The sequence below is a fragment of the Nerophis ophidion genome, linkage group LG04 (genome assembly GCF_033978795.1).
Source record: "Nerophis ophidion isolate RoL-2023_Sa linkage group LG04, RoL_Noph_v1.0, whole genome shotgun sequence".
NCBI classification, from domain to species: Eukaryota; Metazoa; Chordata; class Actinopteri; order Syngnathiformes; family Syngnathidae; genus Nerophis; species Nerophis ophidion.
In genome coordinates, this window is record NC_084614.1 from 7388299 (window position 1) to 7414436 (window position 26138).

At 44.1% G+C, this 26138-nt stretch overlaps 1 protein-coding gene across 1 annotated transcript; it reads left to right on the top strand.

Annotated features, from left to right (window-relative positions):
• The first annotated feature begins 325 nt into the window (after window positions 1-325).
• On the top strand, window positions 326-25206 carry LOC133550817 (carboxyl-terminal PDZ ligand of neuronal nitric oxide synthase protein-like). Its single transcript, XM_061896875.1, has 10 exons — window positions 326-726; window positions 820-891; window positions 6161-6250; window positions 6316-6374; window positions 6442-6550; window positions 16675-16804; window positions 16887-17005; window positions 21066-21230; window positions 23121-23289; window positions 24685-25206. The coding sequence occupies exons 1-10, from the start codon at window positions 616-618 to the stop codon at window positions 25200-25202; spliced, it is 1542 nt and encodes a 513-aa protein (XP_061752859.1). The 5' UTR covers window positions 326-615; the 3' UTR covers window positions 25203-25206.
• Window positions 25207-26138: the final 932 nt, after the last annotated feature.

The window sequence follows — 26138 nt, forward strand, 5'->3', positions numbered from 1 at the left end:
CCCGCGATTCCCGAATAGGCTGAGCAGTTTAAAGGGTTTAAATCGGATGAAAAATGTGGAAGGTAGAGCTCGCCAATACCTGGAGAAGAAGAAAGAAAACCATATATGTGTGAATGTTTTGGTGTTCGGAACCAATTAACGGTGCTAAACGAGGGACGAAGGTGTTGACATGAAGAAAACAAGGTTATTCGTCATTTATAAATGGATGGATGTTGAAACGTTGAATGAATGCTGCAAGGTGTTCACAGGCGCAGTACCACTTAACGCCACTGAGCGTCGCCAGATAGCGGCTACACTTGCTCCCTCCTCACTCCCACTGAGGGATGTGACGGCGGCGACCGTGACACAAACACCCGCTCCGTGACGCCGATCAGGCCGGGGGAGGAACCACGCAGGCGATGCGCTGAGCCCGGAAAGCGGCGCGCAATCCTCCGTCAGAGGGAGGCAGGACACACCGGTCACAGATCTGCCGTCAAGCGGTGCTCTCTTTCCGCGGACATCCATCCGTCTTGGAGCGTTCCTGGGAGTGACACTGCGGGGGATCTCAGGCATAACAAGTGTGTGTAAGAGTGTGTGTGTGTAAGAGTGTGTGTGTGATTAGTGATTAGTGAATGAATGAGGATGCCAGGTGTGACCAAGTACAATCTGGTGGACGACTCCCACGACCTGAGGGTTCCTATGCATAACGAGGAGGTGTTCCAGCATGGGGTCTGCTTCGAAGCCAAGGTACAAATGCTCCTTATTGTGCAAAATGTCATTTCGTACCGTTTGTCCTCACTAACTTTGTGTGTTGCACATAATAATGTTGTTGTGTTGCAGTACATTGGCAGCCTGGAGGTGGGTCGTCCTGGCAGTCGCATGGAGATAGTGGCCGCCATGAGGAGGATCCGAGTAAGAAACGACTTAATATTCCAAAGTGGTCCGCGTACCTGTCCGAAGTCCGAAGTCGTCTCCATCCCTAACCGCCCGTCTTTCAGTCCCTCCGTGTTTGCCATCTTCAGTCAGGGTTTTATCACTGAGGTTTATGTGTGCACACCCTTGGAGGAAGCAACAACTCTTAAGGCTCCGGTCCAGACAAGGACTGCAGAGCAATTACTTCTCACCGCAGTGTGAGACACACACACACACACACACACACACACACACACACACACACACACACACACACAGAAAAGGAAGGGATTTACTAGTCCACTATAGGTGAGATGTGGTGTAACGTCCAAGTGAGTCTGGTGGTGTCCGCAGTGACATACCTTGGTATTTCCTTGGTCCTCCAGGCCAAAAGGCTGAGCCGCGCCGAGTTTTGGAAAAAAAAATATATTTATTATAAGAAACTCATTTGGCCACCACTTTATTAACTGGTGAGGACGATTATGCCTGCAAACTGAGGAAGTAGATTGGAATATAAGACGACTTTGTCAAAACTTGTCTCTTCAAAGGGACAAAAATATGTCAGTGAAATATTCAGATTGCAATAAAAAATCCATACACCTTCCAATTATGAGGTGGGGTAAAGGTACTAAGTAAAAGGTAGCGGTAGTCAGTTCAAGATAGCGGGTACAAGGTAACGGGTCTTAGAAAGTGGGTAAAAGATAGCGGGTCCTAAGTAAGAGATAGTGGGTAAAAGGTAGTGGGTACTATTAAGAGATAGTGGGTAAAAGGTAGTGGGTACTATTAAGAGATAGTGGGTAAAAGGTAGTGGGTACTAAGTAAGAGATACTGTGTAAAAGGTAGCGGGTCCTAGGAAGTGGGTAAAAGATAGCGGGTACTGAGTAAGAGATAGTGGGTGAAAGGTAGTGGGTACTAACTAAAAAGTAGTCGGTAAAAGATAGTGGGTACTAAGTAAAAGGTAGTGGTAGTCAGTTCAAGATAGCGGGTACAAGGTAACGGGTCTTAGAAAGTGGGTAAAAGATAGCGGGTCCTAAGTAAGAGATAGTGGGTAAAAGGTAGTGGGTACTATTAAGAGATAGTGGGTAAAAGGTAGTGGGTACTATTAAGAGATAGTGGGTAAAAGGTAGTGGGTACTATTAAGAGATAGTGGGTAAAAGGTAGTGGGTAAAAGGTAGTGGGTACTAAGTAAGAGATACTGTGTAAAAGGTAGCGGGTCCTAGGAAGTGGGTAAAAGATAGCGGGTACTGAGTAAGAGATAGTGGGTGAAAGGTAGTGGGTACTAACTAAAAAGTAGTCGGTAAAAGATAGTGGGTACTAAGTAAAAGGTAGTGGTAGTCAGTTCAAGATAGCGGGTACAAGGTAACGGGTCTTAGAAAGTGGGTAAAAGATAGCGGGTCCTAAGTAAGAGATAGTGGGTAAAAGGTAGTGGGTACTAAGTAAGAGATAGTGGGTACTATTAAGAGATAGTGGGTAAAAGGTAGTGGGTACTAAGTAAGAGATAGTGTGTAAAAGGTAGCGGGTCCTAGGAAGTGGGTAAAAGATAGCGGGTACTGAGTAAGAGATAGTGGGTGAAAGGTAGTGGGTACTAACCAAAAAGTAGTCGGTAAAAGATAGGGGGTACTATGTAAAAGGTAGTGGGTAAAAAGTAGTCAGTAAAAGTTACTACTTTTAAAGGTAGTGGGTAAGAGGTAGTCAGTACAGGATAGTGGGTAGAAGGTAGCGGGTACCAGGTAGTGTGTGAAAGATAGCAGGTACTAAGTAAAATTATAGTGGGTAAAGGGTAGTGAGTACTAAGTAAAAGGTAGTGGGTAAAATGTAGTCAGTAAAAAGTTGTGAGTACTAGAAAGAGGGTAAAAGATAGCAGGTACTACACTACTATATTTAATGTTGTCAATATGGTGGTACTTAATGAATACTTAGGTTTACTACACTACTGTATTTTAATGTTGTCATTATGGTGGTACTTAATGAATACTTAGGTCTACTACACTACTGTATTTAATGTTGTCACTATGGTGGTACTCAATGAATACTTAGGTCTACTACACTACTGTATTTAATGTTGTCATTATGGCGGTACTTAATGAATACTTGGGTGTACTACACTACTGTGTTTAATGTTGTCATTGTTGTGGTACTTAATGAATACTTAGGTCTACTACACTACTGTATTTAATGTTGTCATTGTGGTGGTACTTAATGAATACTTAGGTCTACTACACTACTGTATTTAATGTTGTCATTGTAGTGGTACTTAATGAATACTTGGGTCTACTTGACAACTGTATTTAATATTGTCATTATGGTGGTACTTAATGAATACTTAGGTCTACTTGACAACTGTATTTAATATTGTCATTATGGTGGTACTTAATGAATACTTAGGTCTACTTGACTACTGTATTTAATACTGTCATTATGGTGGTCAAAGTCTTAATGTGTCCAGGGACATAAATACTGACTTTATAAACATAATATGAATTTTTTAAAAAGGAAAAAAAAATATCGATGTAATCAACTAAATACGCTCTCGTACTTGGTATCATTACAGTGGATGTCAGGTATAGATCCGCCCGCGGCGTTTGTTTACATTGTGATGCCGGTAAGTTACAGTGTGCAGTGAAGCATGTTTAGCTATTCCTCGTCCTCCAGTGATAATAATACCTGTGAGAAACTCACTTTATTTGTAGCCATGGAGGCCGGGATTAGTGATTTTGAACTAGTTCAAACACTGCGGATGCTTGTTAGCCACGTCTTAAAGCACCTCTTCCTCTTTCAGTGTTATAACTTCACCTTTATCTTGACTTTTTACACCAAAATGCGTCCATTCTCCCTTTTCTGTCTACACACTATGTCTGCTTGTAAGTACTCAGTGTGTGTGCGCTGCCCAACATGCTCCTCTGCTCGTAAAACCAGCAATGTCACCAGGTGACATCATGCTCTTTAAAGAAATAATAAAAATGTAGAACCGATACATTTCAAACAGAGTTTAGTACATTTGTTGATTCATTAGTATCACAAGACTATACTAGTACCGGGGTCGGCAACATGCGGCTCCTTAGCGCCGCCCTAGTGGCTCTCTGGAGCTTTTTCAAAAATATATGAACAATGGAAAAAATGGGGTGGGGGGTGGAGACATATTTGTTGTTTTAATGTTTCTGTAGGAGGACAAACATGACAAAAACCTCTCTAATTGTTATAAAACACAGTGTTTATATCAAACATGCTTCCCTGATTCCAGCGCCGTTTTGTCCTACTAATTTCGGCGGTCCTTGAACTCACCATGGTTTGTTTACATGAATAACTTTCTCCGACTTTCGAGGACGTGTTTTATGCCACTTCTTTTTCTGTCTCATTTTGTCCACCACACTTTTAATGTTGTGCATGAATGCACAAAGGTGAGTTTTGTTGATGTTATTGTGTGTGGAGTGCTAATCAGACATATTTGGTCCCAGCATGACTGCAAGCTAATCGATGCTAACATGCTATTTAGGCTAGCTGTATGTACATATTGCATCATTATGCCTCATTTGTAGCTATATTTGAGCTCATTTAGTTTCCTTTAAGTCTTCTTAATTAGGGACCGAATGTCCCTTTGGGACAGAGGACCCTATTGTATTTCTAAGGTTTTGTTCTTTTTCTTTAATATTATTATTCCACCGCCTCTTTGAGCTGTAATTTGACCCCCTTAACATGCTTCAAAACTCACCAAATTTGACACACACATCAGGACTGGCGAAAATTGCCATCTGATCAAAAAGAACAAACCCCAAAACTCAAAATTGCGCTCTAGCGCCTCCTAGGAAAAAACACAAACAAAACTGCTTGTAACTTCTGATAAGAATGTCGTAGAGACATGAAAGAAAAACATCTATGTAGGTCTCACTTAGACCTACATTTCATACACTGACCTTCAGCAAAAATAAACAGGAAGTTGGCAAAAACCCCTTCAAAACAAGTTTCCTAAAAAATTCAATTTTTACCTCTTTGAGCTATAATTTGATCCCCTTAAAATGCTTCAAAATTCACCAAACTGGGGACACACATCCGGACTGGCGAAAATTACGATCTAATTAAAAAAAAACTCTAAATTGTGCTCTAGCGCCCCCTAGGTATAAAACAGACAAAACTGCTCCTAGGAAAAAAACACAGACAAAACTGCTTGTAACTTCTGGTAGGAATATAGTAGAAACATGAAACAAAAACCTCTATGTAGGTCTCACGTAGACCTACATTTTAATAGTTGACATCCTTCAGCAAAAATCAACAGGAAGTTGGCATTTATCCCTTCAAAACAAAAGTTTTGTAAAAAAAACCCTCACCTTTTTTCAAACATTGTCTCCTCTGAGCGCATTTGTTGTGTCGGCTTCAAACTCGCACAGGAGAGAGATTGGACCCTTCTGATTAAAAGTTGCGAAAAGAGTTTTAATAACTGCTCCGGTTTTGATTTTACGAGCCTTCGAAGAACCGCTGCGCTGCTGCCGTCTCAAGATGGCCGCTTAAAAGCAGGAAGCACCAGCGTGACCACACAATGCAGAGAAGGTAGGTAATGTGCGGGTAAAGATATGTTGATTGGGTGAAAGAAGCAGGCACCAGTTTGGCACCAGGATACAGAGAAGGTAGGTACTGTGCGGGTAAAGATATGTTGACTGGGTGAAAGAAGCAGGCACCAGTTTGACTCCAGGATACAGAGAAGGTAGGTAAAGTGCGGGTAAAGATATGTTGACTGGGTGAAAGAAGGAGGCACCTCGTTTGACTCCAGGATACAGAGAAGGTAGGTAAAGTGCAGGTAAAGATATGTTGAATGAATAAAGGCAGGAAACACCAGCAAGAGTCGGTCCCGTCCATCGCTGCTTGCAGCTTTAATTATGTAATATGGCTTTTAGTTTTTTGCGACTTCAGACGGATTTGTTTTTGTATTTTTGGTCCAATATGGCTCTTTCAACCTTTTGGGTTGCCTAGGAGGACTATGTCAAATATCCCAGAGTGACTCATTTAATGAATTAATCATCTAATGTTCCCACCTTTTTAAATAATTCTCCATCTCTGGAAGATCCAGCATCAATCATGCAGACGGACGCAAGTTTGAATTCCAAAGCTTAAAAGACGAAGAGCGCGCCTGGGTTTTTACTCCGGCGGACCCTCATCAGAAACTGTGTGCTGCTATCTGCGGCCACCTCCCTTTTTTCCAATCCATCATCTGTGGTTGTTGTCTCTCCTTCGCTTTTTGGACTACTTTGACACGATGACATGGTTTTGTTTTGTCCAGTACGAGTTCAAGCTGAAGAACATAAAGAAGAAGAAGGTCAACATCGTGGTGTCCACGGACTTTGTCAAGGTGGTCCTGAGGAAGAAGAAGGTTGGTGGCGTCATCATTCAAGTGGCTGTGGCCGGCCAATCACTGACTTTTGGCTGTCCTGGCAGAGAAAAGGCTGGACCTGGGACCAGAACACCATCTTGGTGTCGGAGGACCCCATCTACAGGTAGGATTATCAGAAACCAAGACCGGGGATCCTCCGTGGTAGTAAAACCTGCTGACCCCCCCAACAGGATTTTTTATGTCTCGCATGACGCCCAAGACCTGAAGATCTTCAGCTACATCGCCAGAGAGGGCGAGAGCAACAGTTTCCGCTGTAACGTCTTCAAGTCCAAGAGGAAGGTGAGTTGGACTGAAGCGTCGGTTGAGATAGAGGGCGGGCGCACGTTACACCAGTTTTAAAGTCGCCACATTGGCTCCCTGTCCACTTCAGGGTGGATTTTATAGTTCTATTTTTAGCTTTTAAATGACTTCATGGCCAAAAGCCTTTTACCTTTACCAAATTCCAGAGGGCGGGCGCACGTTACACCAGTTTTAAAGTCGCCGCATTGGCTCCCTGTCCAATTCAGGGTGGATTTTATAGTTCTATTTTTAGCTTTTAAATGTCTTCATGGCCAAACGCCTTTTACCTTTACCAAATTCCAGAGGGCGGGCGCACGTTACACCAGTTTTAAAGTCGCCGCATTGGCTCCCTGTCCAATTCAGGGTGGATTTTATAGTTCTATTTTTAGCTTTTAAATGACTTCATGGCCAAACGCCTTTTACCTTTACCAAATTCCAGAGGGCGGGCGCACGTTACACCAGTTTTAAAGTCACTGCATTGGCTCCCTGTCCACTTCAGGGTGGATTTTATAGTTTTATTTTTAGCTTTTAAATGACTTCATGGCCAAACGCCTTTTACCTTTACCAAATTCCAGAGGGCGGGCGCACGTTACACCAGTTTTTAAGTCGCCGCATTGGCTCCCCGTCCAATTCAGGGTGGTTTTACAGTTCTATTTTTAGCTTTTTAATGACTTCATGGCCAACCGCCTTTTACCTTTACCAAATTCCAGAGGGCGGGCGCACGTTACACCAGTTTTAAAGTCGCCGCATTGGCTCCCTGTCCACTTCAGGGTGGATTTTATAGTTCTATTTTTAGCTTTTAAATGACTTCATGGCCAAACGCCTTTTACCTTTAGCAAATTCCAGAGGGCGGGCGCACGTTACACCAGTTTTAAAGTCGCCGCATTGGCTCCCTGTCCACGTCAAGGTGGATTTTATAGTTCTATTTTTAGCTTTTAAATGACTTCATGGCCAAACGCCTTTTACCTTTACCAAATTCCAGAGGGCGGGCGCACGTTACACCAGTTTTAAAGTCGCCGCATTGGCTCCCTGTCCAATTCAGGGTGGATTTTATAGTTCTATTTTTAGCTTTTAAATGACTTCATGGCCAAACGCCTTTTACCTTTACCAAATTCCAGAGGGCGGGCGCACGTTACACCAGTTTTAAAGTCACCGCATTGGCTCCCTGTCCAATTCAGGGTGGATTTTATAGTTCTATTTTTAGCTTTTAAATGACTTCATGGCCAAACGCCTTTTACCTTTACCAAATTCCAGAGGGCGGGCGCACGTTACACCAGTTTTATAGTCGCCGCATTGGCTCCCTGTCCAATTCAGGGTGGATTTTATAGTTCTATTTTTAGCTTTTAAATGACTTCATGGCCAAACGCCTTTTACCTTTACCAAATTCCAGAGGGCGGGCGCACGTTACACCAGTTTTAAAGTCGCCGCATTGGCTCCCTGTCCAATTCAGGGTGGATTTTATAGTTCTATTTTTAGCTTTTAAATGACTTCATGGCCAAACGCCTTTTACCTTTAGCAAATTCCAGAGGGCGGGCGCACGTTACACCAGTTTTAAAGTCGCCGCATTGGCTCCCTGTCCACGTCAAGGTGGATTTTATAGTTCTATTTTTAGCTTTTAAATGACTTCATGGCCAAACGCCTTTTACCTTTACCAAATTCCAGAGGGCGGGCGCACGTTACACCAGTTTTAAAGTCGCCGCATTGGCTCCCTGTCCAATTCAGGGTGGATTTTATAGTTCTATTTTTAGCTTTTAAATGACTTCATGGCCAAACGCCTTTTACCTTTACCAAATTCCAGAGGGCGGGCGCACGTTACACCAGTTTTAAAGTCGCCGCATTGGCTCCCTGTCCAATTCAGGGTGGATTTTATAGTTCTATTTTTAGCTTTTAAATGACTTCATGGCCAAACGCCTTTTACCTTTACCAAATTCCAGAGGGCGGGCGCACGTTACACCAGTTTTAAAGTCGCCGCATTGGCTCCCTGTCCAATTCAGGGTGGATTTTATAGTTCTATTTTTAGCTTTTAAATGACTTCATGGCCAAACGCCTTTTACCTTTACCAAATTCCAGAGGGCGGGCGCACGTTACACCAGTTTTAAAGTCGCCGCATTGGCTCTCTGTCCACTTCAGGGTGGATTTTATAGTTCTATTTTTAGCTTTTAAATGACTTCATGGCCAAACGCCTTTTACCTTTACCAAATTCCAGAGGGCGGGCGCACGTTACACCAGTTTTAAAGTCGCCGCATTGGCTCCCTGTCCACTTCAGGGTGGATTTTATAGTTCTATTTTTAGCTTTTAAATGACTTCATGGCCAAACGCCTTTTACCTTTAGCAAATTCCAGAGGGCGGGCGCACGTTACACCAGTTTTAAAGTCGCCGCATTGGCTCCCTGTCCACGTCAAGGTGGATTTTATAGTTCTATTTTTAGCTTTTAAATGACTTCATGGTCAAACGCCTTTTACCTTTACCAAATTCCAGAGGGCGGGCGCACGTTACACCAGTTTTAAAGTCGCCGCATTGGCTCCCTGTCCAATTCAGGGTGGATTTTATAGTTCTATTTTTAGCTTTTAAATGACTTCATGGCCAAACGCCTTTTACCTTTACCAAATTCCAGAGGGCGGGCGCACGTTACACCAGTTTTAAAGTCGCCGCATTGGCTCCCTGTCCACTTCAGGGTTGATTTTATAGTTCTATTTTTAGCTTTTAAATGACTTCATGGCCAAACGCCTTTTACCTTTACCAAATTCCAGAGGGCGGGCGCACGTTACACCAGTTTTAAAGTCGCCACATTGGATCCCTGTCCAATTCAGGGTGGATTTTATAGTTCTATTTTAGCTTTTAAATGACTTCATGGCCAAACGCCTTTTACCTTTACCAAATTCCAGAGGGCGGGCGCACGTTACACCAGTTTTAAAGTCACTGCATTGGCTCTCTGTCTACGTCAAGGTGGATTTTACCTAGTACCCACTACCTTTTTACCTAGTAACAACTATGTAGTACCTGCTACTATTTACTTAGTAACCACTACCTCTTACCCACTACCCTTTACTTAGTACCCCCTTCTTCTTACCCACTACCTTTTACTTAGACCTGCTACCTCTTACCCACTACTTTTTTATCTAGTACCCACTACCCTTAGTACCCATTATATTTTACTTCTACCGCTTACCTACTACCTCTTTACCCAATACGCACTACCTTTTACCCAATACGTTTTATCTAGTACCCACTACCTTATACTCACTACATTTTTATTTAGTACCCACTACCTCTTACCCACTACCTTTTTATTTAGTACCCACTACCTTTTTATTTAGTACCCACTACCTCGTACCCACTACCCTTTTATTTAGTACCCACTACCCTTGTATCTAGTACCACTACCTTTTTTTTAGTGCCCACTACCTCTTACCCACTACCTTTTTATCTAGTACCCACTACCTTCTACCCACTACCTTTTTTATCTAGTACCCACTACCTTTCACTCACTATCTTTTACTTAGTACCTACTACCTCTTACCCGCTACCTTTTTATCTAGTACCCACTACCTTTTAATTAGTACCCACTACCTTTTACCCACTACCTTTTGCCCACTACCTTTTTATCTAGTACCCGCTACCTTTTACCCACTACCTTTTTATCTAGTACCCACTACCTTTTTATTGAGTACCCACTAACTTTTACTTAGTAGCAACTATAAGTTACTTCTACCGCTTACCTACTACTACCCACTACTTCTTACCCACTACCTTTTACTTATTACTCACTACCTTTTACCCACTACCTTTTTTATCTAGTACCCACTACCTTTTTACCTCTTACCCACTACCTTTTTTTATCTAGTACCCACTACCTTTTTTTATCTAGTACCCACTACCTTTTACCCACTACCTTTTTTATCCAATGCCCACTACCTCTTACCCACTACCTTTTTTATCTAGTGCCCACTACCTCTTACCCACTACCTTTTTATCTAGTACCCACTGCCTTCTACCCACTACCTTTTTTATCTAGTACCCACTACCTTTCACCCACTATCTTTTACTTAGTACCTACTACCTCTTACCCGCTACCTTTTTATCTAGTACCCACTACCTTTTACTTAGTACCCACTACCTTTTACCCACTACCTTTTTATCTAGTACCCATTACCTTTTGCCCACTACCTTTTTATCTAGTACCAGCTACCTTTTACCCACTACCTTTTTATTGAGTACCCACTAACTTTTACTTAGTAGCAACTATAATTTACTTCTACCACTTACCTACTACTACCCACTACTTCTTACCCACTACCTTTTACTTATTACCCACTACCTTTTTTATCTAGTACCCACTACCTTTTTACCTCTTACCCACTACCTTTTTATCTAGTACCCACTACCTTTTACCCACTACCTTTTTTATCTAGTACCCACTACCTCTTACCCACTACCTTTTTATCTAGTACCCACTACTTTTTACCCACTACCTTTTTATCTAGTACCCACTACCTCTTAACCACTACCTTTTTTATCTAGTACCCACTACCTTTTTTTTTAGTGCCCACTACCTCTTACCCACTACCTTTTTATCTAGTACCCACTACCTTCTACCCACTACCTTTTTTATCTAGTACCCACTACCTTTCACCCACTATCTTTCACTTAGTACCTACTACCTCTTACCCGCTACCTTTTTATCTAGTACCCACTACCTTTTAATTAGTACCCACTACCTTTTACCCACTACCTTTTTATCTAGTACCCATTAACTTTTGCCCACTACCTTTTTATCTAGTACCCGCTACCTTTTACCCACTACCTTTTTATCTAGTACCCACTACCTTTTTATTGAGTACCCACTAACTTTTACTTAGTAGCAACTATAATTTACTTCTACCACTTACCTACTACTACCCACTACTTCTTACCCACTACCTTTTACCCACTACCTTTTTACCTCTTACCCACTATCTTTTTTTATCTAGTACCCACTACCTTTTACCTACTACCTTTTTATCTAGTACCCACTACCTTTTACCCACTACCTTTTTTATCTAGTACCCACTACCTCTTACCCACTACCTTTTTTATCTAGTACCCACTACCTTTTTTTTAGTGCCCACTACCTTTTATCCACTACCTTTTTATCTAGTACCCACTGCCTTCTATCCAATACCTTTTTATCTAGTACCCACTACCTTTTACTTAGTACCCACTACCTTTTACCCACTACCTTTTATCTAGTACCCAGTACCTTTTGCCCACTACCTTTTTATCTAGTACCCGTTACCTTTTACCCACTACCTTTTATTTAGTACCCACTACCTTTTTATCTAGTACCCGCTACCTTTTTACTTAGTAGCCACTACCCTTGGCCATGTTTCCTGCACTGATACTGTGTGCTGGTGTCTGGGTGCTGAGGAGAGAACACAGTAATGCCGACATTGTTCCCATGGCAACCATACCGACAGCGGTTGTGTGCGGGCAAGTCATGTGACGCCAACTGTCACTTCTTTTATTTCCATGAACAACATCTGAGACACAACATATTTTATTTCCATGAACAACATCTGAGACACAACATATTTTATTTCCATGAACAACATCTGTGAAAGAACATGGAGGAGAAATAAAGACAGAACATGTCAAGCGGTAGTAAATGGATGGATGTCTGGAACCAGAGGACATGTTGGAAAATTTATTTGTCATTTATGGTTTTATTTCTGTTTATTTTGTTATTCAACGTCGTGCTTGTGGAGGACTTCACATGAACTTTAGTCCATGGTACTGTAAGTGTGTGACGGGCGTCACGGTTCCATGAACTTTAGTCCGTGGTACTGTAAGTGTGTGACGGGCGTCACGGTTCCATGAACTTTAGTCCATGGTACTGTAAGTGTGTGACGGGCGTCACGGTTCCATGAACTTTAGTCCATGGTACTGTAAGTGTGTGACGGGCGTCACTGTTCCATGAACTTTAGTCCGTGGTACTGTAAGTGTGTGACGGGCGTCACTGTTCCATGAACTTTAGTCCGTGGTACTGTAAGTGTGTGACGGGCGTCACTGTTCCATGAACTTTAGTCCATGGTACTGTAAGTGTGTGACGGGCGTCACTGTTCCATGAACTTTAGTCCGTGGTACTGTAAGTGTGTGACGGGCGTCACGGTTCCATGAACTTTAGTCCGTGGTACTGTAAGTGTGTGACGGGCGTCACGGTTCCATGAACTTTAGTCCGTGGTACTGTAAGTGTGTGACGGGCGTCACTGTTCCATGAACTTTAGTCCGTGGTACTGTAAGTGTGTGACGGGCGTCACTGTTCCATGAACTTTAGTCCGTGATACTGTAAGTGTGTGACGGGCGTCACTGTTCCATGAACTTTAGTCCGTGGTAGTGTAAGTGTGTGACGGGCGTCACTGTTCCATGAACTTTAGTCCATGGTACTGTAAGTGTGTGACGGGCGTCACTGTTCCATGAACTTTAGTCCGTGGTACTGTAAGTGTGTGACGGGCGTCACTGTTCCATGAACTTTAGTCCGTGGCACTGTAAGTGTGTGACGGGCGTCACTGTTCCATGAACTTTAGTCCGTGGTACTGTAAGTGTGTGACGGGCGTCACTGTTCCATGAACTTTAGTCCGTGGTACTGTAAGTGTGTGACGGGCGTCACTGTTCCATGAACTTTAGTCCATGGTACTGTAAGTGTGTGACGGGCGTCACTGTTCCATGAACTTTAGTCCATGGTACTGTAAGTGTGTGACGGGCGTCACTGTTCCATGAACTTTAGTTCCTGGTACTGTAAGTGTGTGACGGGCGTCACGGTTCCATGAACTTTAGTCCGTGGTACTGTAAGTGTGTGACGGGCGTCACTGTTCCATGAACTTTAGTTCCTGGTACTGTAAGTGTGTGACGGGCGTCACGGTTCCATGAACTTTAGTCCGTGGTACTGTAAGTGTGTGACGGGCGTCACTGTTCCATGAACTTTAGTCCGTGGTACTGTAAGCGTGTGACGGGCGTCACTGTTCCATGAACTTTAGTCCGTGGTACTGTAAGTGTGTGACGGGCATCACTGTTCCATGAACTTTAGTCCGTGGTACTGTAAGTGTGTGACGGGCGTCACTGTTCCATGAACTTTAGTCCATGGTACTGTAAGTGTGTGACGGACATCACTGTTCCATGAACTTTAGTCCGTGGTACTGTAAGTATGTGACGGGCGTCACTGTTCCATGAACTTTAGTCCATGGTACTGTAAGTGTGTGACGGACATCACTGTTCCATGAACTTTAGTCCATGGTACTGTAAGTGTGTGACGGGCGTCACTGTTCCATGAACTTTAGTCCATGGTACTGTAAGTGTGTGACGGACATCACTGTTCCATGAATTTTAGTCCATGGTACTGTAAGTGTGTGACGGGCGTCACTGTTCCATGAACTTTAGTCCGTGGTACTGTAAGTGTGTGACGGGCGTCACGGTTCCATGAACTTTAGTCCGTGGTACTGTAAGTGTGTGACGGGCGTCACTGTTCCATGAACTTTAGTTCCTGGTACTGTAAGTGTGTGACGGGCGTCACGGTTCCATGAACTTTAGTCCGTGGTACTGTAAGTGTGTGACGGGCGTCACTGTTCCATGAACTTTAGTCCGTGGTACTGTAAGCGTGTGACGGGCGTCACTGTTCCATGAACTTTAGTCCGTGGTACTGTAAGTGTGTGACGGGCATCACTGTTCCATGAACTTTAGTCCGTGGTACTGTAAGTGTGTGACGGGCGTCACTGTTCCATGAACTTTAGTCCATGGTACTGTAAGTGTGTGACGGACATCACTGTTCCATGAACTTTAGTCCGTGGTACTGTAAGTATGTGACGGGCGTCACTGTTCCATGAACTTTAGTCCATGGTACTGTAAGTGTGTGACGGACATCACTGTTCCATGAACTTTAGTCCATGGTACTGTAAGTGTGTGACGGGCGTCACTGTTCCATGAACTTTAGTCCATGGTACTGTAAGTGTGTGACGGACATCACTGTTCCATGAATTTTAGTCCATGGTACTGTAAGTGTGTGACGGGCGTCACTGTTCCATGAACTTTAGTCCGTGGTACTGTAAGTGTGTGACGGGCGTCACTGTTCCATGAACTTTAGTCCGTGGTACTGTAAGTGTGTGACGGGCGTCACTGTTCCATGAACTTTAGTCCGTGGTACTGTAAGTGTGTGACGGGCGTCACTGTTCCATGAACTTTAGTCCGTGGTACTGTAAGTGTGTGACGGGCGTCACTGTTCCATGAACTTTAGTCCGTGATACTGTAAGTGTGTGACGGGCGTCACTGTTCCATGAACTTTAGTCCGTGGTACTGTAAGTGTGTGACGGGCGTCACTGTTCCATGAACTTTAGTCCGTGGTACTGTAAGTGTGTGACGGGCGTCACTGTTCCATGAACTTTAGTCCGTGGTACTGTAAGTGTGTGACGGGCGTCACTGTTCCATGAACTTTAGTCCGTGGTACTGTAAGTGTGTGACGGGCGTCACTGTTCCATGAACTTTAGTCCGTGGTACTGTAAGTGTGTGACGGGCGTCACTGTTCCATGAACTTTAGTCCGTGGTACTGTAAGTGTGTGACGGGCGTCACTGTTCCATGAACTTTAGTCCGTGGTACTGTAAGTGTGTGACGGGCGTCACTGTTCCATGAACTTTAGTCCGTGGTACTGTAAGTGTGTGACGGGCGTCACTGTTCCATGAACTTTAGTCCGTGGTACTGTAAGTGTGTGACGGGCGTCACTGTTCCATGAACTTTAGTCCGTGGTACTGTAAGTGTGTGACGGGCGTCACTGTTCCATGAACTTTAGTCCGTGGTACTGTAAGTGTGTGACGGGCGTCACTGTTCCATGAACTTTAGTCCGTGGTACTGTAAGTGTGTGACGGGCGTCACTGTTCCATGAACTTTAGTCCGTGGTACTGTAAGTGTGTGACGGGCGTCACTGTTCCATGAACTTTAGTCCGTGGTACTGTAAGTGTGTGACGGGCGTCACTGTTCCATGAACTTTAGTCCGTGGTACTGTAAGTGTGTGACGGGCGTCACTGTTCCATGAACTTTAGTCCGTGGTACTGTAGGTGTGTGACGGGCGAAACTGTTCCATGAACTTTAGTCCGTGGTACTGTAAGTGTGTGACGGGCGTCACTGTTCCATGAACTTTAGTCCGCGGTACTGTAAGTATGTGACAGGCGTCACTGTTCCAAGAACTTTAGTCCGCGGTACTGTAAGTGTGTGACGGGCGAAACTGTTCCATGAACTTTAGTCCGTGGTACTGTAAGTGTGTGACGGGCGTCACTGTTCCATGAACTTTAGTCCGCGGTACTGTAAGTATGTGACAGGCGTCACTGTTCCAAGAACTTTAGTCCGCGGTACTGTAAGTGTGTGACGGGCGTCACTGTTCCATGAACTTTAGTCCGTGGTACTGTAAGTGTGTGACGGGCGTCACTGTTCCATGAACTTTAGTCCGTGGTACTGTAAGTGTGTGACGGGCGTCACTGTTCCATGAACTTTAGTCCGTGGTACTGTAAGTGTGTGACGGGCGTCACTGTTCCATGAACTTTAGTCCGTGGTACTGTAAGTGTGTGACGGGCGTCACTGTTCCATGAACTTTAGTCCGTGGTACTGTAGGTGTGTGACGGGCGAAACTGTTCCATGAACTTTAGTCCGTGGTACTGTAAGTGTGTGACGGGCGTCACTGTTCCATGAACTTTAGTCCGCGGTACTGTAAGTATGTGACAGGCGTCACTGTTCCAAGAACTTTAGTCCGCGGTACTGTAAGTGTGTGACGGGCGAAACTGTTCCATGAACTTTAGTCCGTGGTACTGTAAGTGTGTGACGGGCGTCACTGTTCCATGAACTTTAGTCCGCGGTACTGTAAGTATGTGACAGGCGTCACTGTTCCAAGAACTTTAGTCCGCGGTACTGTAAGTGTGTGACGGGCGTCACTGTTCCAAGAACTTTAGTCCGCGGTACTGTAAGTGTCCAGCAAGGTTTCCCCAAACCCGAGATTTTGTCAATTGTGTTGAGAGGGCAGTTGATCAATTCCATGAACACCAGTGACAACAAGTCCTTTGCTTCTTTGTCTGGGAAATAAAACCCCCCTCGGTCTTTGTCCTTGTTCCAGTCCCAGGCCATGAGGATCGTGCGGACCGTGGGTCAGGCCTTCGACGTGTGCCACCAGCTGACTCTGCAGCAGAAGACAGAGGACCAGGAGGACCAGGAGGACAAGACCAAGGAGCCGGAAGACCTGTCAGGTTTGTCTAGTTCTTATGACCCGGAAGTCATCCGTCAGAGCCCGGACGGGTTGGGCATTGACCGGGTGTGCTGGTCCTGCAGCGGAGAGGAGGTTTGCCTGGTCAGAGACTGACCTTGAAGGCACCACGGAGGACAGCATGGACTGCAACACCTCATCAGACCTGGAGAGAAAGAAGAAAGTCCCGGGCAAACAGGGGAAGGTAGGGCGCCCTGGTTTTATGGTTTGATGGTTTTATGGTGGCCATCCTTCATCTTCTTGCAACAACAACAACACGCAGCAAACTGACATTTATGGAGGCTCTCAGACTACTTCTACTTGATGCTGGACTCCTGCTGAATAACAAGAACTAGACCTTGGCACAGATGACAGAAATACCTAGACCGCATTTTACACAAATTGTGCAGAGGGACACCTTCTGGCACTTTCTGCTGTCAATAAAACTACTTTTTACCTAGTACCCACTACTTCTTACCCACTACCTAGTACCCGCTACCTTTTATCCAATACCAAGAACCCACTACCTAGTACCCGCTACCTTTTATCCAATACCAAGAACCCACTACCTAGTACCCGCTACCTTTTATCCAATACCAAGAACCCACTACCTAGTACCCGCTACCTTTTATCCAATACCAAGAACCCACTACCTAGTACCCGCTACCTTTTATCCAATACCAAGAACCCACTACCTAGTACCCGCTACCTCTTACCCACTACCTAGTACCCGCTACCTTTTATTCAATACCAAGTACCTTCTCCTTCTTACCAACTACCTAGTACCCACTACCTCTTACCAACTACCTAATACCCACTACCTTTTACCTAGTACCCACTACCTAGTACCCACTTGCTGGTATCCACTGCCTCGTACCCACTACCTTTTTACCTAGTATGCGCTAACTATTAACCACTACCTTTTACCTAGTACACCACCGCCTTTTACTCACTACCTAGTACCCACTACCTTTTTACCTTGTACTCACCACCTTTTAGCCACTAGTTAGTACCCACTACCTAGTACCCACTACCTGGTACCCGCTACCTTTTACTCATTACCTAGTACCCACTACCTTTTATCCAATACATAGTACCTGCTACCTAATACCCGCTACCTTTTATCCAATACCAAGTACCCACTACCTAGTACCTGCTACCTTTTATCCAATACCAAGTACCCCATACCTAGTACCCGCTACCTTTTACCCAATACCAAGTACCTTCTCCCTCTTACCAACTACCTAATACCCACTACCTTTTACCTAGTACCCACTACCTCTTACCCACTACCTAGTACCCACTTGCTGGTATCCACTGCCTCGTACCCACTACGTGGTACCCACTACCTTTTTACCTAGTATTTGCTAACTATTAACCACTACGTTTTACCTAGTACACCGCCGCCTTTTACTCACTACCTAGTACCCACTACCTTTTTACCTAGTACTCACCACCTTTTAGCCAGTAGTTAGTACCCACTACCTGGTACCCGCTACCTTTTACTCACTATCTAGTACCCACTATGTTTTACCTAGTACTCACTACCTTTTAAACATTAGCTAGTACCCACTCCCTAGTACCGACCGCCTTTTACTCTCTACCTAGTACCCGCTACCTAGTACCCACTACCGTTTACCTAGTACTCACCACCTACTACCCACTACCTTTTACCCACTAGTTAGTACCCACTACCTAGGACCCACAAACTATTACCCAGTACCCTTTACTTACTACCTTTTACCCAGTACCCTGTTACATTTGTAGAGGGGGAGGAGACAACACAGACAACAGGGGTGTAGTATTTAGCTCGATTTTTTTATTTTATATATATATATATATATATATATATATATATATATATATACGTGAAGTGCAGTGAATTATATTTATATAGCTCTTTTCTCTAGTAACTCAAAGCTCGTATACATAGCGAAAGCCAAGTACCTTTTTAAAGTCACTGGGAGCAGGTGGGTAAAGTGTCTTGCCCAAGGACACAACGGCAGTGACTAGGATTGCGGACGCGGGGATCGAACCTGACCAATCTAAGTCTAAGACTAGATGTGACCGATCTAAGTCGAAGACTAGATGTGACCGATCTAAGTCTAAGACTAGATGTGACCGATCTAAGTCTAAGACTAGATGTGACCGATCTAAGTCTAAGACTAGATGTGACCGATCTAAGTCTAAGACTAGATATGACCGATCTAAGTCTAAGACTAGATGTGACCAATCTAAGTCTAAGACTAGATGTGACCGATCTAAGACTAGATGTGACCGATCTAAGACTAGATGTGACCGATCTAAGACTAGATGTGACCGATCTAAGTTGAAGACTAGATGTGACCGATCTAAGTCGAAGACTAGATGTGACCGATCTAAGTCGAAGACTAGATGTGACCGATCTAAGTCGAAGACTAGATGTGACCGATCTAAGTCGAAGACTAGATGTGACCGATCTAAGTCGAAGACTAGATGTGACCGATCTAAGTCGAAGACTAGATGTGACCGATCTAAGTCGAAGACTAGATGTGACCGATCTAAGTCGAAGACTAGATGTGACCGATCTAAGTCGAAGACTAGATGTGACCGATCTAAGTCGAAGACTAGATGTGACCGATCTAAGTCGAAGACTAGATGGGACCGATCTAAGTCGAAGACTAGCGACCGATCTAAGTCGAAGACTAGATGCGACCGATCTAAGTCGAAGACTAGATGCGACCGATCTAAGTCGAAGACTAGATGCGACCGATCTAAGTCGAAGACTAGATGCGACCGATCTAAGTCGAAGACTAGATGCGACCGATCTAAGTCGAAGACTAGATGCGACCGATCTAAGTCGAAGACTAGATGCGACCGATCTAAGTCGAAGACTAGATGCGACCGATCTAAGTCGAAGACTAGATGCGACCGATCTAAGTCGAAGACTAGATGCGACCGATCTAAGTCGAAGACTAGATGCGACCGATCTAAGTCGAAGACTAGATGCGACCGATCTAAGTCGAAGACTAGATGCGACCGATCTAAGTCGAAGACTAGATGCGACCGATCTAAGTCGAAGACTAGATGCGACCAGTGTAAGTCTAAGACTAGATGTGACCAGTGTAAGTCGAAGACTAGATGTGACCGATCTAATTCTAAGACTAGATGTGACCGATCTAAGTCGAAGACTAGATGTGACCGATCTAAGTCGAAGACAGATGTGACCGATCTAAGTCGAAGACAGATGCGACCGATCTAAGTCGAAGACTAGATGCGACCGATCTAAGTCGAAGACTAGATGCGACCGATCTAAGTCGAAGACTAGATGCGACCAGTGTAAGTCTAAGACTGGATGTGACCAGTGTAAGTCGAAGACTAGATGTGACCGATCTAAGTCGAAGACTAGATGTGACCGATCTAAGTCGAAGACTAGATGCGACCGATCTAAGTCGAAGACTAGATGCGACCGATCTAAGTCGAAGACTAGATGCGACCGATCTAAGTCGAAGACTAGATGCGACCGATCTAAGTCGAAGACTAGATGCGACCGATCTAAGTCGAAGACTAGATGCGACCGATCTAAGTCGAAGACTAGATGCGACCGATCTAAGTCGAAGACTAGATGCGACCGATCTAAGTCGAAGACTAGATGCGACCGATCTAAGTCGAAGACTAGATGCGACCGATCTAAGTCGAAGACTAGATGCGACCGATCTAAGTCGAAGACTAGATGCGACCGATCTAAGTCGAAGACTAGATGCGACCGATCTAATTCTAAGACTAGATGTGACCGATCTAAGTCTAAGACTAGATGTGACCGATCTAAGTCGAAGACTACATGTGACCTATCTAAGACTAGATGTGACCGATCTAAGTCGAAGACTACATGTGACCTATCTAAGACTAGATGTGACCGATCTAAGTCTCAGACTAGATGTGACCGATCTAAGTCAAAGACTAGATGTGACCGATCTAAGTCAAAGACTAGATGTGACCGATCTAAGTCGAAGACTAGATGTGACCGATCTAAGTCGAAGACTAGATCTGACCGATCTAAGTCAAAGACTAGATGTGACCGATCTAAGTCGAAGACTAGATGTGACCGATCTAAGTCGAAGACTAGATGTGACCAGTCTAAGTCCAAGACTGGATGTGACCAGTCTAAGTCCAAGACTAGATGTGACCAGTCTAAGTCCAAGACTAGATGTGACCAGTCTAAGTCCAAGACTAGATGTGACCAGTCTAAGTCCAAGACTAGCTGTGGTGTCCCGTCTGCTCCGCAGTTCTCCGATGACGGCTCTCTCCTTCTGAGCTCACCCGCCAGCCAGGCTCCTTTGGCGGCTCAGTCCGGTGCAGAGAGACCCTGCAGTTCCTCAGAGCATCGCTACCAACTCCTGCAGAAAGAACTGCAGCAGCAGGAGCAACACGCCCTGGCAGCTTCTGCCCAGGTAACCGACACCTCCTCCTGACAGGGAGCGATCGGAACTTTCAGTTTCGATTCTCAGATCTGCTTGTATTTGTTTAATCAGAGGTTACATTAAAAAAAAGATGGCTGCACCTGCGGTGTTTTAGTTATTTCTAAATCATTAATCCTGGCCTCCATGGCGACCAATAAAGTGAGTTTATTACAAGTATTATTATCACTGGAGGACGAGGAATATCTAAACATGCTTCACTACACAGTGTAGGAGGATACAATAGCTAACTGCCGTCAAAATGTAAACAAACGCTATGGGTGGATCTACACCTGACATCCACTGTAATGATACCAAGTACAGGAGCGAATCTTGTCGATACTACTATGATTACATCGATATTTTTTTGTTTTTTTTAAAAATTCCTATTATGTTTATAAAGTCCTTGGACACATGAGGACTTTGAATATGACCAATGTATGATCCTGCAACTACTTGGTATCGGATCCACACCTAAATATGTGGTATCATCCAAAACTAATGTCAAGTATCAAAGAAGAGAAGAATAAGTGATTATTACATTTGAACAGAAGTGTAGATAGAACATGTTAAAATAGAAAATAAGCAAATATTAACAGTAAATGAACAAGTAAATAATCAATTTTTACAGTTTGTCCCCCATATTATTTTTGGTTTAAGGTTCGAATCCAGCACATGCCGATACGCGCTTATTATATATTACTTTCCCATTTTCGTTCCTGCTCCTTACATCGAGACACCTACCCTTTACATCAGCAGTTCCTAACTGTATTATATTTTATTGTATGATCTTGTAACTGCTCTGTATCGGATCGATACCCACATTTGTGGTATCATCCAAAACTAATGTACAGTATCAAAGAAGAGAAGAATAAGTGATTATTACATTTGAACAGAAGTGTAGATAGAACATGTTAAAAGAGAAAACAGCGCAACACCTACCCTTTACATCAGAATTTCTTAACCATATTATTATTGTTTTTTGGTATTATTTTTTATTGTATGATCCTGGAACTACTGGGTATCGGATCGACACCTAAATGTGTGGTGTCATCCAAAACCAATGTCAAGTATCAAAGAAGAGAAGAATAAGTGATTATTACATTTGAACAGAAGTGTAGATAGAACATGTTAAATGAGAAAATAAGCAGATATTAACAAGTAGATTAATAATATTTTTTTTACAGTTTGTCCCTCATAATGTTGACTAGGATTATTTGTTAAAATAAAGACAACAGTGCCATTTTTTTGCAGCCCCCTTTTATTTAGAAAAAGTATTGAAATACATTTTCGTAGCAGTACCAAAATATTGGTATGGAGTCAACCATTAAAACCAAGCGACTCGTTAAAAAAAAATGATGAAAATAAAAAATATGTTCACATACGCGTGACACAGTGCTAAAATGAACTCAAACTGAATAATAATAAATAATATTGTGTTTCCTCAATAAAATGTTAATAGATCTTAGTCATAGTTTTTGCGCTTAAAGGGGAACTTTTAAACAAGTGGGTGAATGGCTCCAACATGTTGGTGGGTGTTGCTTACTACCTGTCTTATAAACGGCACACCTGTCAAAAAGCATGCAGTAAGCTCAAATGTTCCAGCATATTGCTTGCCCGTCCCGATTTTGTCCCGTTTCATGTGTCAGTTAAACCGTGAGGAAAATGGCCGTGCGAATCCCTTTCCTAGTCCAGATGCCAACTCATCCTGGCTCCTACTGAATACGTTAATTAAATAAACTAAGTCTGATTCCCCGGTTGAAAGGTTGAAACGCAGTCCATACGTAACGTTACTACCGCATGTGGTTTATATTGCAACCCGATTGACTGTTCTATGACAAAGAATAAAAAGCTGAAGACCGAGGTTTGTGGTATTGTGCTCAGGTGCACGTGCTGCGCGGCCAGCTCTCCGTGGAGGTGTGTGCTCGGACCGAAGCCCAGACCAGAGTCCAGAGACTGCTGCAGCAGAACACGGACCTGTTGCAGCACATTTCCCTGCTCGTCAAGCAGGTCCAGGAGCTGGAGATCAAGGCCGGCGGACATCTGACGTCCAGTGAGTGCAACTAAATAGTAGCCGTGATCTACTAAGACCGCGTGCAGACCGCCCTACTTGAGAGAAGAGCTCGCGTGTATTACCAAGTTTACCCATGGAGACACTCATCTACCGCAAACAAATATTCTGTCAAAGGCTGGATTCCAGGGAGAGGGTCCAGACTGAGACCAAGGGCCAAAAAAAATCTCATAGCCATAGCACGCATAAACATGTTACATAGAATCAACAAAACTTGCAAGATATATGTGTGTGTATGTATGTATGTATATATGTATGTACATATATATATATATATATATATATATATATATATATATATATATATATGTATGTATGTATGTATACATTGTGTGTGTGTGTGTGTGTGTGTGTGTGTATGTATGTATGTGTATATATACATTGTGTGTGTGTATGTATGTATGTATGTATACATTGTGTGTGTGTGTGTATGTATGTATGTATATATACATTGTGTGTGTGTATGTATCTATGTATGTATACATTGTGTGTGTGTGTATATATGTGTGTATATATATATAGATTCGTGTGTATATATTTATGTATATGTGTACATATGTATGTATATGTGTATATATATATATATGTATATATATATACACATATATATACCCCTGTATATATATATGTGTATATATATATACACATATATACAAACACACATATATATGTGTGTATATGTATGTATGTGTGTGTGTGTATATATATGTGTGTGTATATATAGATATATTTGTGTATATATATGTGTATATATATATATATGTATGTGTGTATATGTACATATGTATGTGTGTATATGTATATGTATAGATGTATATGTATGTATATATATATATATATATATATATATATATATATATACATACATGTGTGTGTGTGTATCTATATATGTGTACATATGTGTGTATATATTTATATACACACATACATATATATGTATGTGTGTGTGTGTGTATATATAGATATATTTGTGTATATATATGTGTATATATATATGTATGTGTGTATATGTACATATGTATGTGTGTATATGTATATATATAGATGTATATGTATATATATATATACATACATGTGTGTGTGTGTGTATATATTTGTGTATATATATCTGTGTACATATATGTGTGTATATATTTATATACACACATACATATATATGTGTATATGTGTGTGTGTATGTATATATATATATATATTTACCCCTGCACTAAATGGATTGTGAACGGCGTTGCTGGTTCACCAGACTTTAGTCTCCTGCGCAGGAACTTGGTAGATCATCTCGTCTGAGCCTTCAGTAGATCAGGCCCCGTGATGGGTGTTCATCTCATGAATCCATGCAAGATCCAGTTTCTGACTCCTCCTCTCCTGTGTCCTCAGTGGGCTCGCAGGACAGTCTCCTGGAGATCACCTTCCGCGCCCAGTCCTCCAGCACGCCCAGTGACCCCCTCACCCCTTCGCCCTCCACGGCCACCTCGCTCTCTCTGCAGCAGATAAGTGACGGCGCTTGGGTCTCCGCCCTGTCCGCCGGGCCCTGCTCCCCGGGCTCCGCAGCCACCGACAGCAGCCCCCCGGGTCTGGGGGGTGGGGTGGTGCGCCTGGAGTGCTTCCGTTTCTCCTCTCTGGGTCCGGAGGGTCCGGAGCAAGGCCGAAGCACGGGAGGGACGCCCGAGGACGGCGTCCCAGATGACGCTTCCCTGGTCCTGGGCGCTTTGGAGCTGCTCCGGTTCAGGGAATCGGGGATCGGATCGGAGTACGAATCCAACACGGATGAGAGTGATGACCGGGACAGTTGGGGCCTAGGGGAGGCGGCCACGCTGGACGGCGCCATTCGACTGTTCAACGTGTTGAATGTGGAGAGTCTATCGGACTGTCTGGGGGAGGAGGTGGCCATTTAGACGTGCTCCTTACCTGCCCTCAGCCTGCAGACCACAACCCTGCAGTCATCCTGCACACCTGCCCTTGGACCACAACCCTGCAGTCATCCTGCACACCTGCCCTTGGACCACAACCCTGCTTTCATCCTGCACACCTGCCCTCAGACCACAACCCTGCTTTCATCCTGCACACCTGCCCTTGGACCACAACCCTGCTGTCATCCTGCACACCTGCCCTCGGACCACAACCCTGCTGTCATTCTACCCTCGGACCACAACGCAGCTGTCATCCTGCACACCTGCCCTTGGACCACAACCCTGCTGTCATCCTGCACACCTGCCCTCGGACCACAACCCTGCTGTCATTCTACCCTCGGACCACAACCCTGCTGTCCTCCTGCACACCTGCTCTCGGACAACAACCCTGTTGTCATCCTGCACACCTGCCCTCGGATCACAACCCTTCAGTCATCCTGCACACCTGCCCTCGGACCACAACCATGCTGTCATCCTGCCCTCGCACCACAACCCTGCTGTCATCCTGCACACCTGCCCTCGGACCACAACCCTGCCGTCATTCTACCCTCGGACCACAACCCTGCTGTCCTCCTGCACACCTGCTCTCGGACAACAACCCTGTTGTCATCCTGCACACCTGCTCTCGGACCACAACCCTCCAGTCATCCTGCACACCTGCCCTCGGACCACAACCCTTCAGTCATCCTGCACACCTGCCCTCGGACCACAACCATGCTGTCATCCTGCCCTCGCACCACAACCCTGCAGTCATCCTGCACACCTGCCCTCGGACCACAACCCTGCAGTAATCCTGCACACCTTCTCTCAAACCACAACCCTGCTGTCATCCTGCCCTCGGACCACAACCCTGCAGTCATCCTGCACACCTGCCCTCGGACCACAACCCTTCAGTCATCCTGCACACCTGCCCATGGACCA

Excerpts from the sequence above, each read along its gene's own strand:
- LOC133550817 (XM_061896875.1), top strand. The coding sequence starts at position 616 with ATGAGGATGCCAGGTGTGACCAAGTACAATCTGGTGGACGACTCCCAC. Across the intron at positions 727-819 it reads GGGTCTGCTTCGAAGCCAAG|TACATTGGCAGCCTGGAGGT; the intron begins GTACAAATGCTC and ends GTTGTGTTGCAG. Across the intron at positions 21,231-23,120 it reads CCCTGGCAGCTTCTGCCCAG|GTGCACGTGCTGCGCGGCCA; the intron begins GTAACCGACACC and ends TATTGTGCTCAG.